The sequence below is a fragment of the Myotis davidii genome, unplaced genomic scaffold (assembly GCF_000327345.1).
Source record: "Myotis davidii unplaced genomic scaffold, ASM32734v1 scaffold399, whole genome shotgun sequence".
Taxonomy (NCBI): domain Eukaryota; kingdom Metazoa; phylum Chordata; class Mammalia; order Chiroptera; family Vespertilionidae; genus Myotis; species Myotis davidii.
Window position 1 is genome coordinate 472884 of NW_006292094.1, and position 16797 is coordinate 489680.

Sequence of the window (16797 nt, forward strand, 5' to 3'; positions counted from 1 at the left end):
TCGGCAACCAGACCCTGAGCGGGAGGGTCAACTTTCTTGGGCGTTTCACTATCCATCTAGTTTCTACTTCCTTCTTGTTCTTTTTGGCTTTTTTAAAAAAAATTTACATTCATTCCTCATTTTTAAAGTTATCCTTCGGTTTGCCATACCCAGGATACAGCTGCCATTCCCGCTCAGCGCCCAGGGGCTTGTGGGTGGATGCCGAGTGTGTTTTATTCATTGTCCTGAAAACGAACGTGTCACTTCCTTTGCAGTGGGCTCTGCAGTGAGGTGAGGAATCGGATCAACCCCTCTGACTCAGGGAGAGGTGGAGCCAAGGAAAGAATTGTTTTCATTATTTTGGACAAGCCCCGGATCGGCCTCTAAGCGCCCCCCTTGCACATTGCTGGAGTGGGGTGTGCTGACTGCTGGTTATTTTTCAAGTCGTTTTGAGAGATTTGAATGGCTCAGGTTAGTTTGGTTTCCAGTGACCCACCTACGTATTTGTTTCTGACCCAATTGGTTAAATATATGTGCTGCATACACTAGTACTAGTATAACAGAGTAACATGTTGATTTACGGATTTCTCTCAACCAAAATTCAGAGGTGGAATTAGGTTGCCCTAATTTCCTTCACTAAAATAGAAGTGATCATTTTGTTATCCTCTTGGTCAATGAATTATAATTGAATCTTATTTTGAATTTTACTATCTCTTTAAAAAAATTTTATGGGAACCCTGTCACTCCAGAATAAGTTAGAAAAGAAAAAAAGAGAATAAGTTAGAAAAAGACAGTGACTTTCATGTTAACAATGATTGCTCAGGTGTCGGAGTTTGAGTCCGGAGGCTTGCTGAGAAGGGGGTGTCTGCATCTCCCCTGTAAAGGCCCCATCTTGTGGAAGTGGTTTGATTAAAGAAGAAACTTTGTCCTAAGATTTCCAGTTGGAGGTGTTTTGAGTTGAGAAAATCTACAATAATAAAAGGGTAATATGCTAATTAGACTGGACAGCCAAACGACCTTCTGGATGTCATTCTGGACGTCCTTCCAGATGAAGCTGCAGTGGTGGGGGCTGAGGTAGAGGCGGTTAGGGGCGATCAGGCAGGCAGAGTCAGTTAGGGGCAATTAGGCAGGCAGGCAGAGGGGTTAGGGGTGATCAGGCAGGCAGGCAAGCGGTTAGGGGCAACCAGGCAGGCAGGTGAGTGGTTAGTGGTGATCAGGCAGGCAGGTGAGCATATAGGAGCCAGCAGTCCTGGAATGCAAGAAGGATGTCCCCCTAGGGGTCCCAGATTGCGAGTGGGTGCAGGCCAGGCTGAGGGACCGCCCCCCATGCATGAATTTCGTGCACCAGACGTCTAGTATTAACATAATAAGTTGATATCTTTTTTATGTTAGAATTCTATTTATAAATACTACTACTTCACAATTATTTGTTCTGAAATAATAGGTTTTCCTTTTAGAAGTATTGAAAATTTAAGTATTTTAATAATACATAAATGTTTCTGATTTTACATTGTTTTTGTTTCTCTTTTAAAATCAGATGTTGAACAGTGATGTTTCTGACCATAGGCTAAATGTGAAAGCCATAATTAAAAATATTAGTACAATTTCTTTGGAATTGAAGAAAATGAAAGGTAAGTGTGGAATCACTAAACTAAAATGTTTGCACGTCATTGTTATAAAATAAATAGTAGAGCCATTTTTGCTTCTGCTGAGGTGTTAGCAAATTTTGCCCACTATTTAGGACTTTTCTGTTTCTTAAGAAATGCTTACATTATAATATGAACTAGATCTCTAAAGATGAGTTATGTTTAAGCATTGATCTAGCAATTAGCCAACTTGAATTCCCATCCTTGACACTAACAAGGTTATGATATCGTCTAACCTCTCTAAATTACTGCCCTTTCTTCCTTTCAACAAACTGTTACATGACAATGTCACATTCTACAAAATTCAGTGTCTTTACCCATTAATCCTTACTAAGCCCCTAAGGTTCCTTACAAATTAAAAATTAGAAGTTTGTTTGATTCTGTGAGTTAAGGGCTCTTCATTTTAAACAGACTCACAACGTTGGATTAGACCTCAAGGTGCACAATGTTTGGGCACTCACCTCACAGACATATTCTGTTTTCCCCTGGCATGTGAACTTTCCATGAATGAACATTTCTAGGAGTAATCTATCCCTGACAAAACATTCCCTCCAGTCACCCTGTTCCATTTTAGGATAGGGGCTCCTTACGGACTAGCTCAATCTCTTCCCCATTCTTTCACCTGCGGGTCCTACTTCTAACCATGAAAACTGCATTGATTATGTAGTTCTTTTGACAACTCTTGGATATTTGGAGATAGCCTTTGTGTCAGTTATAGGCCTTCAGCTACATGTCAAAAAATACCAACTTAACATGCTTATAAGTAAGGAAAATAGCAAGAAGATCCAAGGTGGGGCAGCCTACAGTTGCTTCAGAGTTTTAGAAACTTCATCAAATACGGGGTTCTTTCTCTGTTTTTTCTCTGTTATATTCACTCTGTTCGTCAGTCCTCGTGGTCATTACCTGCAGGCTTGGTCAGACACTACCTCTACCTCTTCTCTATGTAAGCCTTTCCCTGACCCCTCCAGCACATTTCCCCTTTCCTGTCATTGACCAGATATGCATCAAAGGCAACTGTCTGCAGCAGCTGCTGCCAAGGGGAAGGGGACTGCCAAGACCAGTGTGGACCAGTCAGAACTTACTGCTGAGGCTGAGGAGGAGAGGACCCCACACCTGGAGGCACTGTGCCACCAAGAAGAGGCAGGTGGCTGTTAGTTGGGACCAGATAGTCAGTGCTGTTGGGCTATTTCTGCCCGTTCCTCCCAGAGCAGCATTTCCCAGACTTCGCTCTGTGAACCTGCTGTCCTAGAGATGTTAATAGATGGCTGCAGTAACGCTGGATTCCACATCCTCCTGGGACCTAAGTTTGGGAAGTGCATAATGCTCTGTATTTCTCTCACAAATCTACAGTACACATTAGCAAAGGCACCGCGGGGTCCGATGTAAAGAAATCTGGTTAGCTTTGCTTCATTCATCTCTAAAACCAATCTCAACTTACAGCGAGGATTATCTCCTAACATGTAAACATGCTGAAAACTCCCATTGGTTCACTGCTGTCCTCCTCGAATGGACTAGAAGACCTCTTGAGACCAGGCCCCAGCCCATCCAATCTCTCATCTCGTTCTCTCTCCCCTGCATGTGCTGCGCTCCTACCATGCTGACCTGTGTGCATCTCTACACAGTTGCTTTATTTTGTATCTGTGTGTTAACACATGCATCTCCTTCTGAAATGCCCACTGCTGCACACCCCCCCCCACACACACACACACCTCCACTCCGCCAGGTTAACTGCTACTTATTGAACTGTGTTAGTCAAGGCTACTTAGGTTGGAAAACTTCCTTTAAACCAGCGTGTTACCTCTTCTACCTTTTCATACCATCTATCACGCTGTGTTGTAATTGCATGTTTACTTCCTTTCCCTGTCCCTGCTCAACTGGAAGCTTTTTAAAGGTATTCCTAGCAGTTAACAGTGCCTTGATATAATGGGCTCTTGGAAAATGTTTACTTAATGAATAATTGGTTCTGGATGCTTGCACTTTTAAAAAAATTCCTCCCAAACTCGATTATTTAACTGTTCTAGACAGTCCTTTCATGAAGTAAATTGGAAATAATAAATATGCTATACATGTCCTGAAAAGTTGTGGAGTAGGTCAGGCAGTTAGGGTACAAGGGGCTTTTGTAGACGTGTGGGACGGTAGACTTCTGGTAAACATTGAAGATTAAATGAACACTCTGTTTACCCCACTCTCCCCCAAAATAATAATGTCAGTAAATAATCATAACATTTACCATAATCCAGATATCCTTCTAAGAGCTTTAAATAAGTGGACTCAGTTGTCATAGCAACCCTCTGTGATAGGAAATATTGTCATTGGCATTTATAGGCACAGAAACAGACATGGAGACATTAACTAACTTCCCCGAGGACAGATACCTAATCATTGGTAGATCTGAGAGTTAAAGGGATGTCAAACAGGCAAAAATTCATAACACAAAGAGCTCTCAAAAAGTGTTACCTACAAAAAAGAAAGCAAATGGGAACAAACAGAGACGTTTAAACCCTAAAGCCCCAAAATCTAAACTATGAACTGGCTGGATAAAGCAAAGAAATAGCCCAAACACTCAACACACGGTTGTGCCAGAATCCTCTGGAAGTAGCGGGGGAGGTGGAGCTAAGAACAGGACGACTGATTAAATGTTTAAGAAGTCATAGGCCCCTAAGGTCTCTTCCTCCTCTACGGAACTGGGCAGCTGTTTCTCTGTGTCAGAGACGCGAGGTTTATACCATGAGAGGGTAAAACCAGGGATCCCTGGCCTGCAGCCACTGGTCACAAGCCGAGGGGGAGAGTACTGTACTAAAAATGAGGGTATTAAGACCAAATTGACCTCTAGCTTTCTCTTCCCACTTGCCTATAAAACATCAGAAGCCTGATTTATACCCTCAAGCAGATTTTTCTTTCAGGAATATGACCAGCCTAAGAGAAAAGACCTAAAAATACTGATAGCACAGGTTTCCCCACAGACCACCCAGTCAGAGCAGCCCACAATACCGCCTACCACGGCAAAGAGCTTCTGTTGTCTTTATAGTGCCACGGTCTCAAATATGAGCAAACAGCTGTGGCGCGGACATTGGAGGAAAGCATCTACTATGAAAAGCAGAGACAGAACCAATAAATAGGTTCAATCAAGGAGGAAGAAAACCAAATTATGAAGGGAAATGAGAACTCCAGGAAACTATAATATCCACACAGGAGATGCTATGTCTATGAAAAGGAACATGAAACTACAAAAAATATTTAGAGAACACAAGGGAGCTCTTGGAAATTAAAAATGCGATAATAGAAATAGATCTGTAGAGGGTTAAAGATAAAAATGAAGAAAATACCCTAGAATATAAAGAAAAAAAAAGAAGAAAGAACGTTTTAGGGGGGAAATGACAAACCAGGCAAAATGCAGTCCAATATCCAGTAAATAGGAATGTTAGAACATAGACAATGGACGAGGAGAAATTCATTAAAGAAATAGTTCGAGGAACTCTTGCAGAGTTGAAGGGTATGAGTTTTTACAATGAAACAGCCCAACACAATGGATGAAAATCAATGCACACCAAAATACAGCACTGTGAGGCTTCAGAACACAGGGAGAACAAAAGATCCTTGAAGCTTCTAAAGAGAAACAAGAGAAGCTTGACAATTCTCAATAGTGACACTGGAAGCTGGAAGAAAATGCAGCAGTGCCCTTAGAAATCTGAAGAAACATGATTTCCAACCTAGATTTTTATATCCAGTGACTCCATTAAGCATTGGTGTAGAGAGAGAACTTTTCAGACATACAGAAGTTACTAAGGCTGTATTTCACCAAACAAGGAGGCAGACCAAAAAGAGAAAGACATGAGATTCTGGAAAAAGGATGCTCCACATGAGGGAGGGTGAAAGAGTCCCTAGGATAATGGTGAAGGGGGATCCCAGAATCAGAGCTGTGCAGCGGTCCTGGAGGGTATCGGTCCAGGCTAGAGCAGGTCAGAGGCTCTGGAGAGGAGAGACTTTCAATTGTAGAGTAGTTAAGTGCTTGACTGTACTGGGAGAGGAGATTTACCCAACTGGGGGGAATTTGAGATATGTTCATGATAATTAAGCAACAAAAAAAGAAATTAACTGTGGCTGGGTGGTAGCTTAAAGGAAGGGAAATGTCATATTATAAGACTCAGCTGTGAAGAATCCTATATAATAAAAGCATAATATGCAAATCAACTGAACTGCAGAATGACCAGTTGTTATGATGCACACTGACCACCAGAGGCCAGATGCTCAATGCAGGAGCTGCCCCCAGCCTGCAGGCCCCGAGGGAGGCCGATGGCAGCTGCAACAGTGGGGTGATGGGGGGCAGGGCCAGCCACTTGCTAACCAGCACCATCCCTCCGCCCACCTGTAGCCTCCCTCAGAGGGCTGTCAGTCAGATATCCCCTGAGGCCTCCCGGACTGCAAGAGGGTGCAGGCTGGGCTGAGGGACCCCCCCTCCAGTGCATGAATTTTCATGCACTGGGCCTCTAGTACTTATATAATTAAAAACTATAAGCATTTAATACTGAGCTAGCAAAAATTGTACTCAAGTATATTGGGGATGGGCACGAGTAAAAAGTGTTATATCTTAATCTTCTGTAATCAGAAGCAGATAGGTAATACTTAAATTTGAAAATATAAAATATGCATGTTTTTTAAAAATATAGAAGTAATTCCAGCCCCCACCTCAAAAAAAAAAAAAAGATAAAAACTCCACAGCCACAAAACAACAAAAGCAATAAAAACAAAATGAGCTCCAAAGTTAGAAGTGGTTGCTTTTGGGAGGTGAAAACTGCTAGTTTTGTAACATGCCTCATAGACTTGTTAGATTGTTTATACTATGTGCATATAGAACCCACAAAAGTGATAAGTTTAAAAAGTGTAAATAAAATTTGCATAAATCAAGTTGCAATTTAGTAAGATAGTTGACAAGTTGGGCTAAAGAACCCTTCTAGTAAATTTTTGTCATGCTTATTTTATAGTACATAAATTTGACTTGAAGTTATAATAAGTACACCTAATGTGTAGTTTGATCAATAATCACTTAAAAGAAAACTAAATCAAGAATTAAGCAATAGCTACTGAAAGCCACAATAGTTGTCTAGGGACATATATGCTACAATATGATCCCTTCTGTTATTGTTTTACACAGAGCACTCCCAGTTACTGCTTTGTGACCTTACTCTACATTTTAATCACCCTGTGAAGACAGATGACTCCAAGGAAACAGAAAGAAACGAGCCCCTCGTTGAAGAGTTTAAACTGTCGGATATATCCCTTACTTCTAACCGTTTTTCTTCCTAATTTCTTACTTATCTGTTGTGAATTTATAACTATGTATTGTTGAATTAACAAGTATCTTGGAGAACTGCGTTTACTAATATATTTAATATAATAAAATATACTGAGTTATAAATAATCATTTTATGTTCCTGAAGGCTGTTGTATTATTGTTTTAATATTTCAAAGAATGGCTAATTTATTTCACTAATGGCAAGGGTATGACATAGGAAATTGGCCATGTGACACTGCTTATCATTTACATTCTGCTTGAATTTGGCTCAGGCTGAAGGAGAGTCACTAAATTATAAATGGATGGTATGAGTTTATATTAGTGAGATGTCTCCTGGTAGCAGGTGCCCAAAACAACTCAAGCTAACTGAAGCATGTATTGGATCACGTGACTTGGAAATCCATGGTGGGAGTAGATGTCAAGGACTCCGCTAATGGACCAGATGGCTCTGTCCTGGTTCTGTTTCTGTGCAGTGGTCTCATCCTCTCCTGTTATGGACTGGTTTCCTCCACAAGACCAAAGGAAGGCAGAGGCATGGCAGCAGACAACTGCAGGTGTGCAGACCACTCCAGGTGTGCAGATCCCTAGAGGAGAGAGAGACCCTCTAATTCAGCCTCTGTGTTTAGCATCCCAGGGAAGGATGCCAGCTTTGGTTAAGATTCTTATTCCTGAGCAGGGTCCTAAGCAACTGTGATTGGTGAGGCTGGGCCATACGCCAGGCCTGTGGTCAGAGGCGGAGAGGCCCTACCAGAACAATGGAGTTGCCGTTGCCTGAGAAGGGGAGGAAGAATGCTAGTCATGAAAACATCAGGTACTCACCACTGATTTCAGTCATGGCCATGGATAGCTTTTAGCCTTACCTTCCCCAGGGGATGGTGGCCGGGGTTTGGTAAAGTTTAGGTATCTTTACCCTAAACTTCCTAATTTTTGTCCCTTTCCACCCAAGGAGATGTTAAAATAATAGGCTTTGGTTTGCCATATAAACATGATTCACTACCAAATAGTTGCTTTGGAATCTACTATGTCCTTCATTTTAGATATTTTTTAATATAAAGGACAGAATACTATGAAGCAAGACACAAAGTCAGCTCACTCCATAATAGAACTTATAATGGTTGCTAGACTCACTACCCAGCACCAAGCTCAGTATTTAACACAGAACAGGCACTGAATAAATGCTTGTTGAATATCCTATTGAATAAACATGTAAATAGTGCAGGTTTTTTCAGCTTTAGAACTCGTAGTTCTGGGCCCTAACTTGAGAACTTCGGCTTGTAAGGATGATGTTTTGTGAAACATTTTTATCATCATTGGTTAAAAGTATCCACACACTCATCATACCAAATTGTCAGTTTTAACCCGGTGACACTCTTGATCCCTTCCATGTTCTACTAGCTCATGAAATGAAGCTGCAAGATATTCTTTGCCACTCAGAAAAAGTGTAGATTAAGCAGAGATATGTTAGCAAAGGAAGGACCTGCATTGCTTTGCAGGATTTATGAAGCTCTTATGAGAAGGATGAGGAAAAGGTCTTTATGACAGTTGTCAGGGGGATAAAAAGAGGTGTAAGAAAGGTTATCTGGCCAGATATTTTTCTGTGTATATTCATTGCTTTTTCATCTTCCCAGGAAGACTTTGGTAAAACCTACAACCAAATCCTTGACATCTACTCCTACCATGGACTTCTAAGTCACATGACCCAATACATGCTTCTTTGTACTTAAAATCCAAGTGTATTTGATATAAAATGTTTTCTTTTTGTATTTTTAGCTTAAGTTTGCTTTAAAACAAAAATATAATAGTACAGACCAAACAGTAAAGTCAATAAAGTTGTTTTAGGAACCCGAAAGTAGAGCAAAAGGCAAATTAATTTTAATTCCAGGAAGTTACTCCAACATGCATTTATCTTTTCATAAAAAAGTATACAAAAATCCCCCCAACAAAAAGAAACACCAAGTAAGAAAGGATGAAATATTTTTGAAGCCTTTTAAATTATTGCTGCTAAGAAAGTTAATTTCAGTAATTTTCAAATTACTAGTATACATATAAAAACTCATGATTGCCACTGATGGACAAGGTTTGGCTATTAGAAAATCAGTTTTATGTGATAACAAAAGCTATTATTGTTTAAATGTTTTGAAACTTGCCCCAAGTTATTTTTATAGCTGTGGAAACTACTGTACTTTGAAACAGGTATCAAAAATGCACATTATTTGCACAAATCATTACAGTGCACGACTACAGTGCCAGTGTGCACATTATCACTCATGCACTTCACAAACACTGAAGAAGAATAAATAAATTATGGGACACGTGACAGTCTTCATTTCAAACCTTTGCTAAGCGAAAGGACCAAACCCTTGTGTTCATGCTGAGGGGTTCGATTCAGTCCTAAGTGTTTGTGCAGCCACCCAGGTTGGCTGATCTTCTGCACCGGCAACAGTCAGGGAAGGTTCGCCTGCTCGGCTAACGTGCTACGGGCAACCTGCCGAATGGGTCAACGTGCACTGGTATCTGGAACCTCGGTTCTTCCCATCGATGAGCAGGAGAGGCATTTTCCGGAAGTAGTCGATAATATCTGACACAGACAGAAAGTCCTGCAAGATTCAAAATGGAGATAAATCAACCCTGGAGCAGGTAGTATGAATTGCACCCTCAGTTTTTTAATCTGCATAATACCTTACCTCTTGAAGTTAGGAGGATTTTTATTTTTTTAATGTAAAATTTGACAAATGTTTTAATGATTTCTGCTGTCACCAACATCCAATATACTATGGATAAAAGACTATATATATGTGTGTGTGTGTGTGTGTGTGTGTATGTATATGTATGTATGTGTATATATATGAATATATACACACATATATATGCCAAATAGTGCAAATTTGTCTTGACTCCATTATAATATATTTGCTTCCTACGGTTTTTAAAAAATATATCTTTTTTATTTATATAGAGGGGCCTAATTATGATACCTTGGCCTTTGCCTCTCTTGGTGTTTTTGATTTTGGTTTCTGAATCCCATATCTCAGTCATTAATATGTGAGGAGGTGTAGGAATGAGGAGGCCACTGTCCCTGCTGTCTGGAGGGGACATCTGCAACATGGCCTAATAGTACCTTCACGATCTCTCTGCTGCCTGCCCACTGCCACCCCGCACTCACCAGGGCTCTGTAGCCGAGTCTGCACTCAGTGCCTGGATCACCTATCCCCGAGGGCCAGACTGGGAAAAGCCCATCCACCCTTCTAGGTGGGCCAGAAGCTGCGCAGGTATCCCGACAGGACCATGCACTTCCTCTAAGACCACTCTGCTAGGCAGCTCCCTCGGGGCAGCTGTGATTCGAACACTTGACCAAAATCCTGTGGGGGCTTTTTTCCTGCTCATTTACATGATCGTCACTGAAACACATTTGGAGTGAAATGGAAGTTACGGTGGGCTGTTTCTCAGCCCGGGAATGTTTGGTTTGGCTGATCCTCCCTCCTGGAACTTTGAACTTAAAGAACACGCTTGGGGCAGTAAGTTTAGCTGTTAGTTTCCTTTGCAAAAAGCAGCCCTGAAAGGCTTTCCTCATAACCGGATCACCACCCAAAAAGTGACTGTATAAACCTCGGCTGAACAGAGGAAGATGTCTTTGGCAATTTGGCCACCTTCATTGGCCACACCTCCAGTTTAGTAGGAAATGAACCAAGTATCTAAATAATCACAACAAACATTCTATTCTTCCATTTGTTGATTTAAAATACAGCCTTATAAACACCCTGCAAGCTTCCATTGAAATGACGTGGCAAAGGTGACTGAGAAGGGACTTGCCTTTGACACCATCTGACTGGAGCTCTTTTGAAAAATTTAAATGTTTACATATATTTTCTGATTTCAAAAGTTGCACATGTGACTTTAGATTATTTGGAATAAAAGGTAAAAGAAAGATTCCTGTGGTAGAGGTGTGGCCACTGTTAATACTTTGTTTTATTGCCTTTCAGTAAATGAAGGGTTTCACGGACATGATTTAACTTAAGCTGCCATACAGTATGAACCTGCAAAGAATGTTACAGTGAAGTTCCGCTTGGTGGGTATGCAGAGAGGCAGAACAAGAGAATTGGGGAACATTTTGCAACTGAGGTCCTTACCTCCTTCCCTCGGAGCCCAGTCCCCAGCATGTACACGTGGCTTTCCTCCACGTAACGGATCTGGACGTTGTAGACCTTGTCTTTGTATAACACCATGAGGACGTACGGATTGCTTGGTGTTTTCTTCGAGCTGTCTCTAACCAGGAAAGTGCCATCCTAAAAGGAAACATTTGTGGGGGGACGGGAACAGTAAGTCAACAGTGGGCCAGTCTCTAGGGATCTGGAAAACTATGGGTTACAAGCCAAGCCGGTGAACATTCAGGTCCCAAACTGCTGAAATCCCAGGAATGGTTATGGGGAAGGAGGCAGGAGAGAAAGGTCTCAGCCAACTTCTGCAGTCTCTGACGAAAGGCGTGCCCTTCTCGGCAATGAAACACATCGGTGGGTGAGTGGGCCCAGGGCCAGGCGACAGAAGGTCTTGGTCAGCTGAGGAGATAGCTCCCTACTCCTGGGAGCTAATTAATGTCCTTGCCCTTCTTCCCTCAGCCAAAGTCAGAAAACACCCAAACGCCTTGAAATTCACGCACTTTTTTGAACCTCCTGACCTCCAGGTGGAGTGTTCGTCCCTGAACAAAACTGAATGTGGACTGTCTTTGTGCTTATATATTTTTTTCTGATATTTCCTAAAATAGTGTTGTGATTCGTCCTGTACTTTAAATTTTTATTCCATAAATTATTGCTATCTAATATTAATACTGTAAAGATAATGATATTAAATTAGAATTAATTAGTAAGAACGCACTTAAGCTATTTTCTCTTCGTGTATTGAGTCAGGATGGCTTTATAGAGCCATCGATCTGCATTAATGGCTTTCCCTTGTGCTTTTCATTTCAAGTTAATGAGTAAATTTCGGTCAGAACATCTCTGTTGAAAAAAGATACCCTTGGACCAGTGATGTAGAGGGTTGGCTTCACTTTAGATTCACCTGGAGAGCTTTGAAGACCCCGTGCACACACAGCACGCTGACTGATTCAGTCAGAACCTCTCCAGGGGAGACCCAGGAAGCAGGAGTTTGGAAAAGCTCCCCCAGGCGATTTGCAGGTGCAGTTAAGGTTGAGAACCCCTGTTGTGGACTCGAGATGTGAAAGATGCAGGGTCTTCGCTTTCTCCTCTCTGAGACGTGCAGATTTAAGGTTAAGGCTCAGCACCGACGACAAGACATCTGGCTCAGACCCGATAACATTAAAGGGCAGCGGGGCATTTCCAGAGGGAAGGGCCTGGCTACGACCCACTGTCCGCCTGGATGTGATCTCTTCCCATCCGTGCGAATGGCCACTGAGCATGAAGAGGAAGACTGGGCCAGCAAGACGCTGGAACTTTGGGGGAGAGTCCTCTTTGGACCCTGTATGATTCCTATGACAAGTTGGGCCTTTTTGATGATAAAATCTGCGATTCTGCCAGCCCAGTGCGGCCTTAATTTAGATTTTTCCCGGGGTCCTAGGAATCACTGTGACGGCTGCTGGGAGGTGTGAAGCCAGTAGGTACTAATAGGTCTCGTGTAACAGCGTAGACCTAGCAGAATCCCTAGCCCGTAACTGGTACTCAGTAAAAGCCAGTCCCCTTCTCGTCTTGCCATTAATGTTTATAACCACTTAAAAATAAACTTTAGCACAGTACCTGGTTTATCCTTCTAAGAGCAGCTTCTGCCTCCGGTCGGGTAATATAAGAAACGTACCACTCTTCACTTAATGGATTCTGAAAATGTAAATTTTTAAAGTACAGAATAAATTGTGCAGTTACATAAGTAAATAAAAAGAAAGGCCTCCAAGTAATCATTTTCATAAATCGCCACCTCCATGCCATGAGATTGGAAACGTTTGTTTTCTTAATTTAATAAAGAATCATTCAGGTAAGGCTAAATAGAAGGTATTTCCTGCAAACTGCTTTTTATCATGACGCTGTTTCAAAGGTATCTGCGAATAAGTATTCCTTATATAATGAAATCTTTAATCAGGAAAAATATAGATATAATAATTTCTTCAGTCTAATAGAATAATAGACTTAATGAAAACACTGAATTAACAAGCATTTAAGGGACTTACTCAAGGTCATACACTAAAAACAGATGAAAAATAGGATCATGGTACTCACTGTTAAATGCAAAACACATTTGCCATTGCAAAAGTCTTTAAGAACACAAGGAAAAAGAATATATTTTTCACCTGGATCCTCCCTTTTTAATTATTTTCACTTAAAAACAAATTAAGGCCATGCCCAGCCATGGCATGGCTCAGTGGTTAAGCATGGACCTATGAACCAGGAAGTCCGGGTTCGATGGCTGGTCAGGGCACATGTCTGGGTTACGAGCTCAATGCCCAGTGTGGGGCATGCATTGATATTTCCATCTCTCTTCCCTCTCCCTTCCTCTCTGAAATCAATAATATATGTATGTATATAAATAAAATTAAGGTCAAGAAGATAAAAGTACAACAGAATATTCAGTGGGAGTTTATGGTGATTCATTTCCTGGGGGAAAATGAAAATGCAATGAAAACATATGTGTATCTTTACCTCTTCTTCCCCAGGGGATGGTGGCCGGGGTTTGGTTGGAACCGGCAAGGAAAAGTTCCTGCCTTCCGACCTGAGCGGTGGTCTGTTGCCAGGACCTTCAAAAGTACAACATTTGGAAGTTAATTTACTGTAAACCCTTTTTCACTTCTGTCATAACACCCTCCCCCCCCGCCCCACTCCATTGCTCTTGCAGTTGTTTCCAGCAACTAGCACTTCGGGAAGCCTAGCTCAACAATCATTTCCACCTGTTCAAAACCACCACGTGGTGACGAGGCAGGAATGAAGATTTTTTTAAAAAGGCACGGCCTCACCCAGACTTACCGAATTGGAATTTGGGGGTTGGGTTCTCTTAATCTGTGTTTTAAACATGTTTCTCAATGGATAAATCAAGTGTAGATTCATCGTGGAAACAAACTACAGAGAAAACCCAGTACTACGCCGAGCCCGGGATAAAAACATGGGCCTGGGAGGTCTACCGGGGAAGGTTAAAGGCCAAGGCCGCCTTCCGTAGTGGGGGTGGGGGGGTGTGTTTCCAGCAGCCCTTGGTGCACTGCAGACCTGACTTCAGTGCTGGATGAGGAAGCTGATGCCTTTAGGAACCAGCACAACCTTGGCCAAGAGCTTTGGCACAGGTTGGTAGCCCTGGCATGACGGCGTGTTGCCTGGAGTAGGCCCCTGGGTCCCAGATCACAAACCTTGAGAGAAGCACGGCGGCAGGGAGGCGCTCTGCGGGAAGCTGCTGCTGCTGCGGGAAAGAACACACTGTCAGCTGGGTGAGGAGGAGCCAGTGGGCGGCTGCATGAGGGAGACCAGCTGTCATCTCCTTCCTTTGTGATTACTTCCCACCCACCCTGAAACCACGTGCGCTGGGCTGGAGATGGAACGGGGCGCACACATCTCACCACGGGCCAAAGTCTAACCAGCTTCGCAAGCAGCCAAACAAAACCAAGAAAACTGTAAGTACGGGCATTTGAAAGCGACTTCATATGGTTGGCTGCCCTTTGGGGCTTTTGAGTTTGGGGAATGGCAGAGTCCTCTGAGAGAGGGCCTATCATGGTTAGGAAAATACAGTGATGGGCATGGAGTTGGGGAACCGGGACCCCCAGGCCTAACAGTGGACAACGAGAGGGTGGGCGGGTGAGGAACAGAGACCAGGCGGCGCTGCAGCGGACGGTAAGGGATTCTGGGGACCCTAAATGCCATCTGTCCATGCTGCACGCCCATGCCCCCACCCATTAGCCCAACCCCCTTCTGTCCAAGGCTCCTCTGCTCGGCCAGCTCCCGTGAGTGGTGTTTTGTGAGAATGAAGGCTAGGGCAGGGCCCGTGTGGGGCGGACGGTGTGGAAAACGGCAGGCGTGGCAGAGGAAGAGGCGTGGCTGGAAGGTGAGAAGCAGCAGCAGCAACTCAGAGCAAGAGGCACCCAAGGAAGTTTAAAAAAATAAAAAAATTGACAGGGGGTGGGGGGGAAGGAAGTCGTGTTGATGGTTGAGTTTTCTCTCGTATTTAGAGTGGGGCTGGGCCTCTCCCTTTGGATATTAAAGGAGAGAGTGAGCCCACAGGGATGGAGGTCAGGGGGCACCAGGAGGCACCCTGTGGGCTTGCTGAGGGAGACACAACCTGCGTCTTTTTCCTGTCCGTGCCTCTGGCCAGCCTCGTTGCGGGCCCTGAGATCTGCCCCTGCTGTTGAGAGAGAGGACCTGCGGGGACAGCCTGCACAGTGAACCCTTCGCACCTGCCAAGTACATGATAGGCTTTCTCCCTCTCCCACTCAAGACGCAGGGTGAACTCCAGGTACTCAAGTAACTGGGTTTCTTGAGTGGTCGTGTGTTTGTTTTAACTCACAAAGTGAAAATGTTCCCCTTTTCCTGCCAAAGCGTCCGTTCTTTGGGGTGACCATGAGGCATTCTATTCCATACCTCTCTGACCCTGAGCACAGACTCAGAGGACACCGTGGGTTAAGACGTGTGGCTCGTTGTGATTAGCTTGGTTTTGGTTCTTAAGACCCAAAATATTCTGACCCTACTATACACTGGCTCATTTCTTCCTTCCTCTATTTACCTCACATTAGCTCAGTCTCAGTGGACCCAGACGTCAAGTTAGATCTTAAGGACATTGCACAAACCTCTCTGAGAATGCTCCGAAGTTGTGTGTTGATGGGAGGGAGGGTTTGGGCGATGGCTTGTTGGATCTTGAAGGGAAAGTGTTGGAGCTCATGGGGAGCAGTGCTGGCTGGGGCAAAGGTCTTTGATGTACTGTGGGAACGGAAAGAAGAAAAATATATAAGCTGATTATCAGGGTCCAAGTGTCATAGAACATTCCAGAACTGCTCCCCCATTAGAAACAACTAGTCCAAAGAGAGATACAAAAATCCAAGAAAGATGAAATGTAATTAGGAAGTGGTTGGTAGGATGGAACCCCACCTCCCAAGGGCTTTCTGGGTGACCTTTCACCTTAGTGTGCATTTTAAAATGTTGCCATTCTATATCAGTCTCTGTAATACACTTTTTCCCCTTTTTTGAAATGCCAAGTTGGCAGAAAATTATCAATTGGAAACCATATTTAGAAATGATTCACAAGTTTTGTTTTGTTTTATGAAAGCCAAATTTTATGCTGTCTTATTCTTCTGCAATTAGTGATCCTTTACCCATATGCATGAGAGGGCACAATAGAAATGTTTCCATCAAACCATACATGCCATTTTTAACACTCTGTACCATTAAGTAATTTGCACCGATATGCACAAACTTAATAGTTCTCTTTGGTAATCCAGCCAAACAATTCCATTTTATTACAGTCATGCAGTGTACCACATGATATATGTCCATTTAAAACTAATTTAACAAATATAATTGACTTTATGGTGTTTCTGTACTAAAAAATTTCATTTGAATGCCTGAGCAGAAAAATGAAGGGATGAGTTATAAGTTATAAGATGAACATACCATCATCTTCATCCTGGTAAAGAGAAGAAAAAATATATATTAGTCTATCATCAAGACGATTCCTCAGTCACATAAATGGCTCTATTTCACATTAGCAGTGTGTGACTCTGTAACGAATATATTGTAGGGAACAGAACTAGTTAAGTGGTTTATGATTCCTGAATACAAACTGGCATCGAAGGACACTCCACCTAAAGTCTCTCCCTATATACTTAGCATCAAACAGGCCCTGAGGTGCCTAAAAGGGCCCAAAGATACAGTAATGACAACCAATGATTCATGCATGATCTTTCATCCA

General features: G+C 42.7%; 2 protein-coding genes across 4 annotated transcripts in view; one reads left to right on the forward strand and one right to left on the reverse strand.

Moving 5' to 3' along the window:
• Positions 1–7000, forward strand: part of LOC107183341 (chromosome unknown open reading frame, human C5orf58) — a 12859-nt gene extending 5859 nt beyond the window's left edge. For 2 of the 3 annotated variants that reach the window (XM_015565084.1, XM_015565083.1), the window contains exons 2-4: positions 255–450; positions 1517–1610; positions 6778–6998. In XM_015565084.1, the coding sequence (XP_015420570.1) occupies positions 442–450; positions 1517–1610; positions 6778–6929 (255 nt within the window). In that variant the 5' untranslated portion in view covers positions 255–441 and the 3' untranslated portion in view covers positions 6930–6998. Of the gene's footprint in view, positions 1–254; positions 451–1516; positions 1611–6777 lie in introns of all 3 variants that reach the window. The other variant, XM_015565085.1, reaches the window with a different exon arrangement.
• Positions 7001–8771: 1771 nt separating this feature from the next.
• The window catches only part of LCP2 (lymphocyte cytosolic protein 2), a 37105-nt gene continuing 29079 nt past the window's right edge, over positions 8772–16797 (reverse strand). Inside the window, exons 15-21 of the mRNA XM_006765380.2 lie at positions 16500–16512; positions 15680–15809; positions 14252–14301; positions 13557–13651; positions 12663–12740; positions 11046–11201; positions 8772–9515 (exon numbers count right to left, since the gene is read on the reverse strand). Of these exons, the coding sequence (XP_006765443.1) occupies positions 9393–9515; positions 11046–11201; positions 12663–12740; positions 13557–13651; positions 14252–14301; positions 15680–15809; positions 16500–16512 (645 nt within the window). The 3' untranslated portion in view covers positions 8772–9392. The remainder of the gene's footprint in view (positions 9516–11045; positions 11202–12662; positions 12741–13556; positions 13652–14251; positions 14302–15679; positions 15810–16499; positions 16513–16797) is intronic.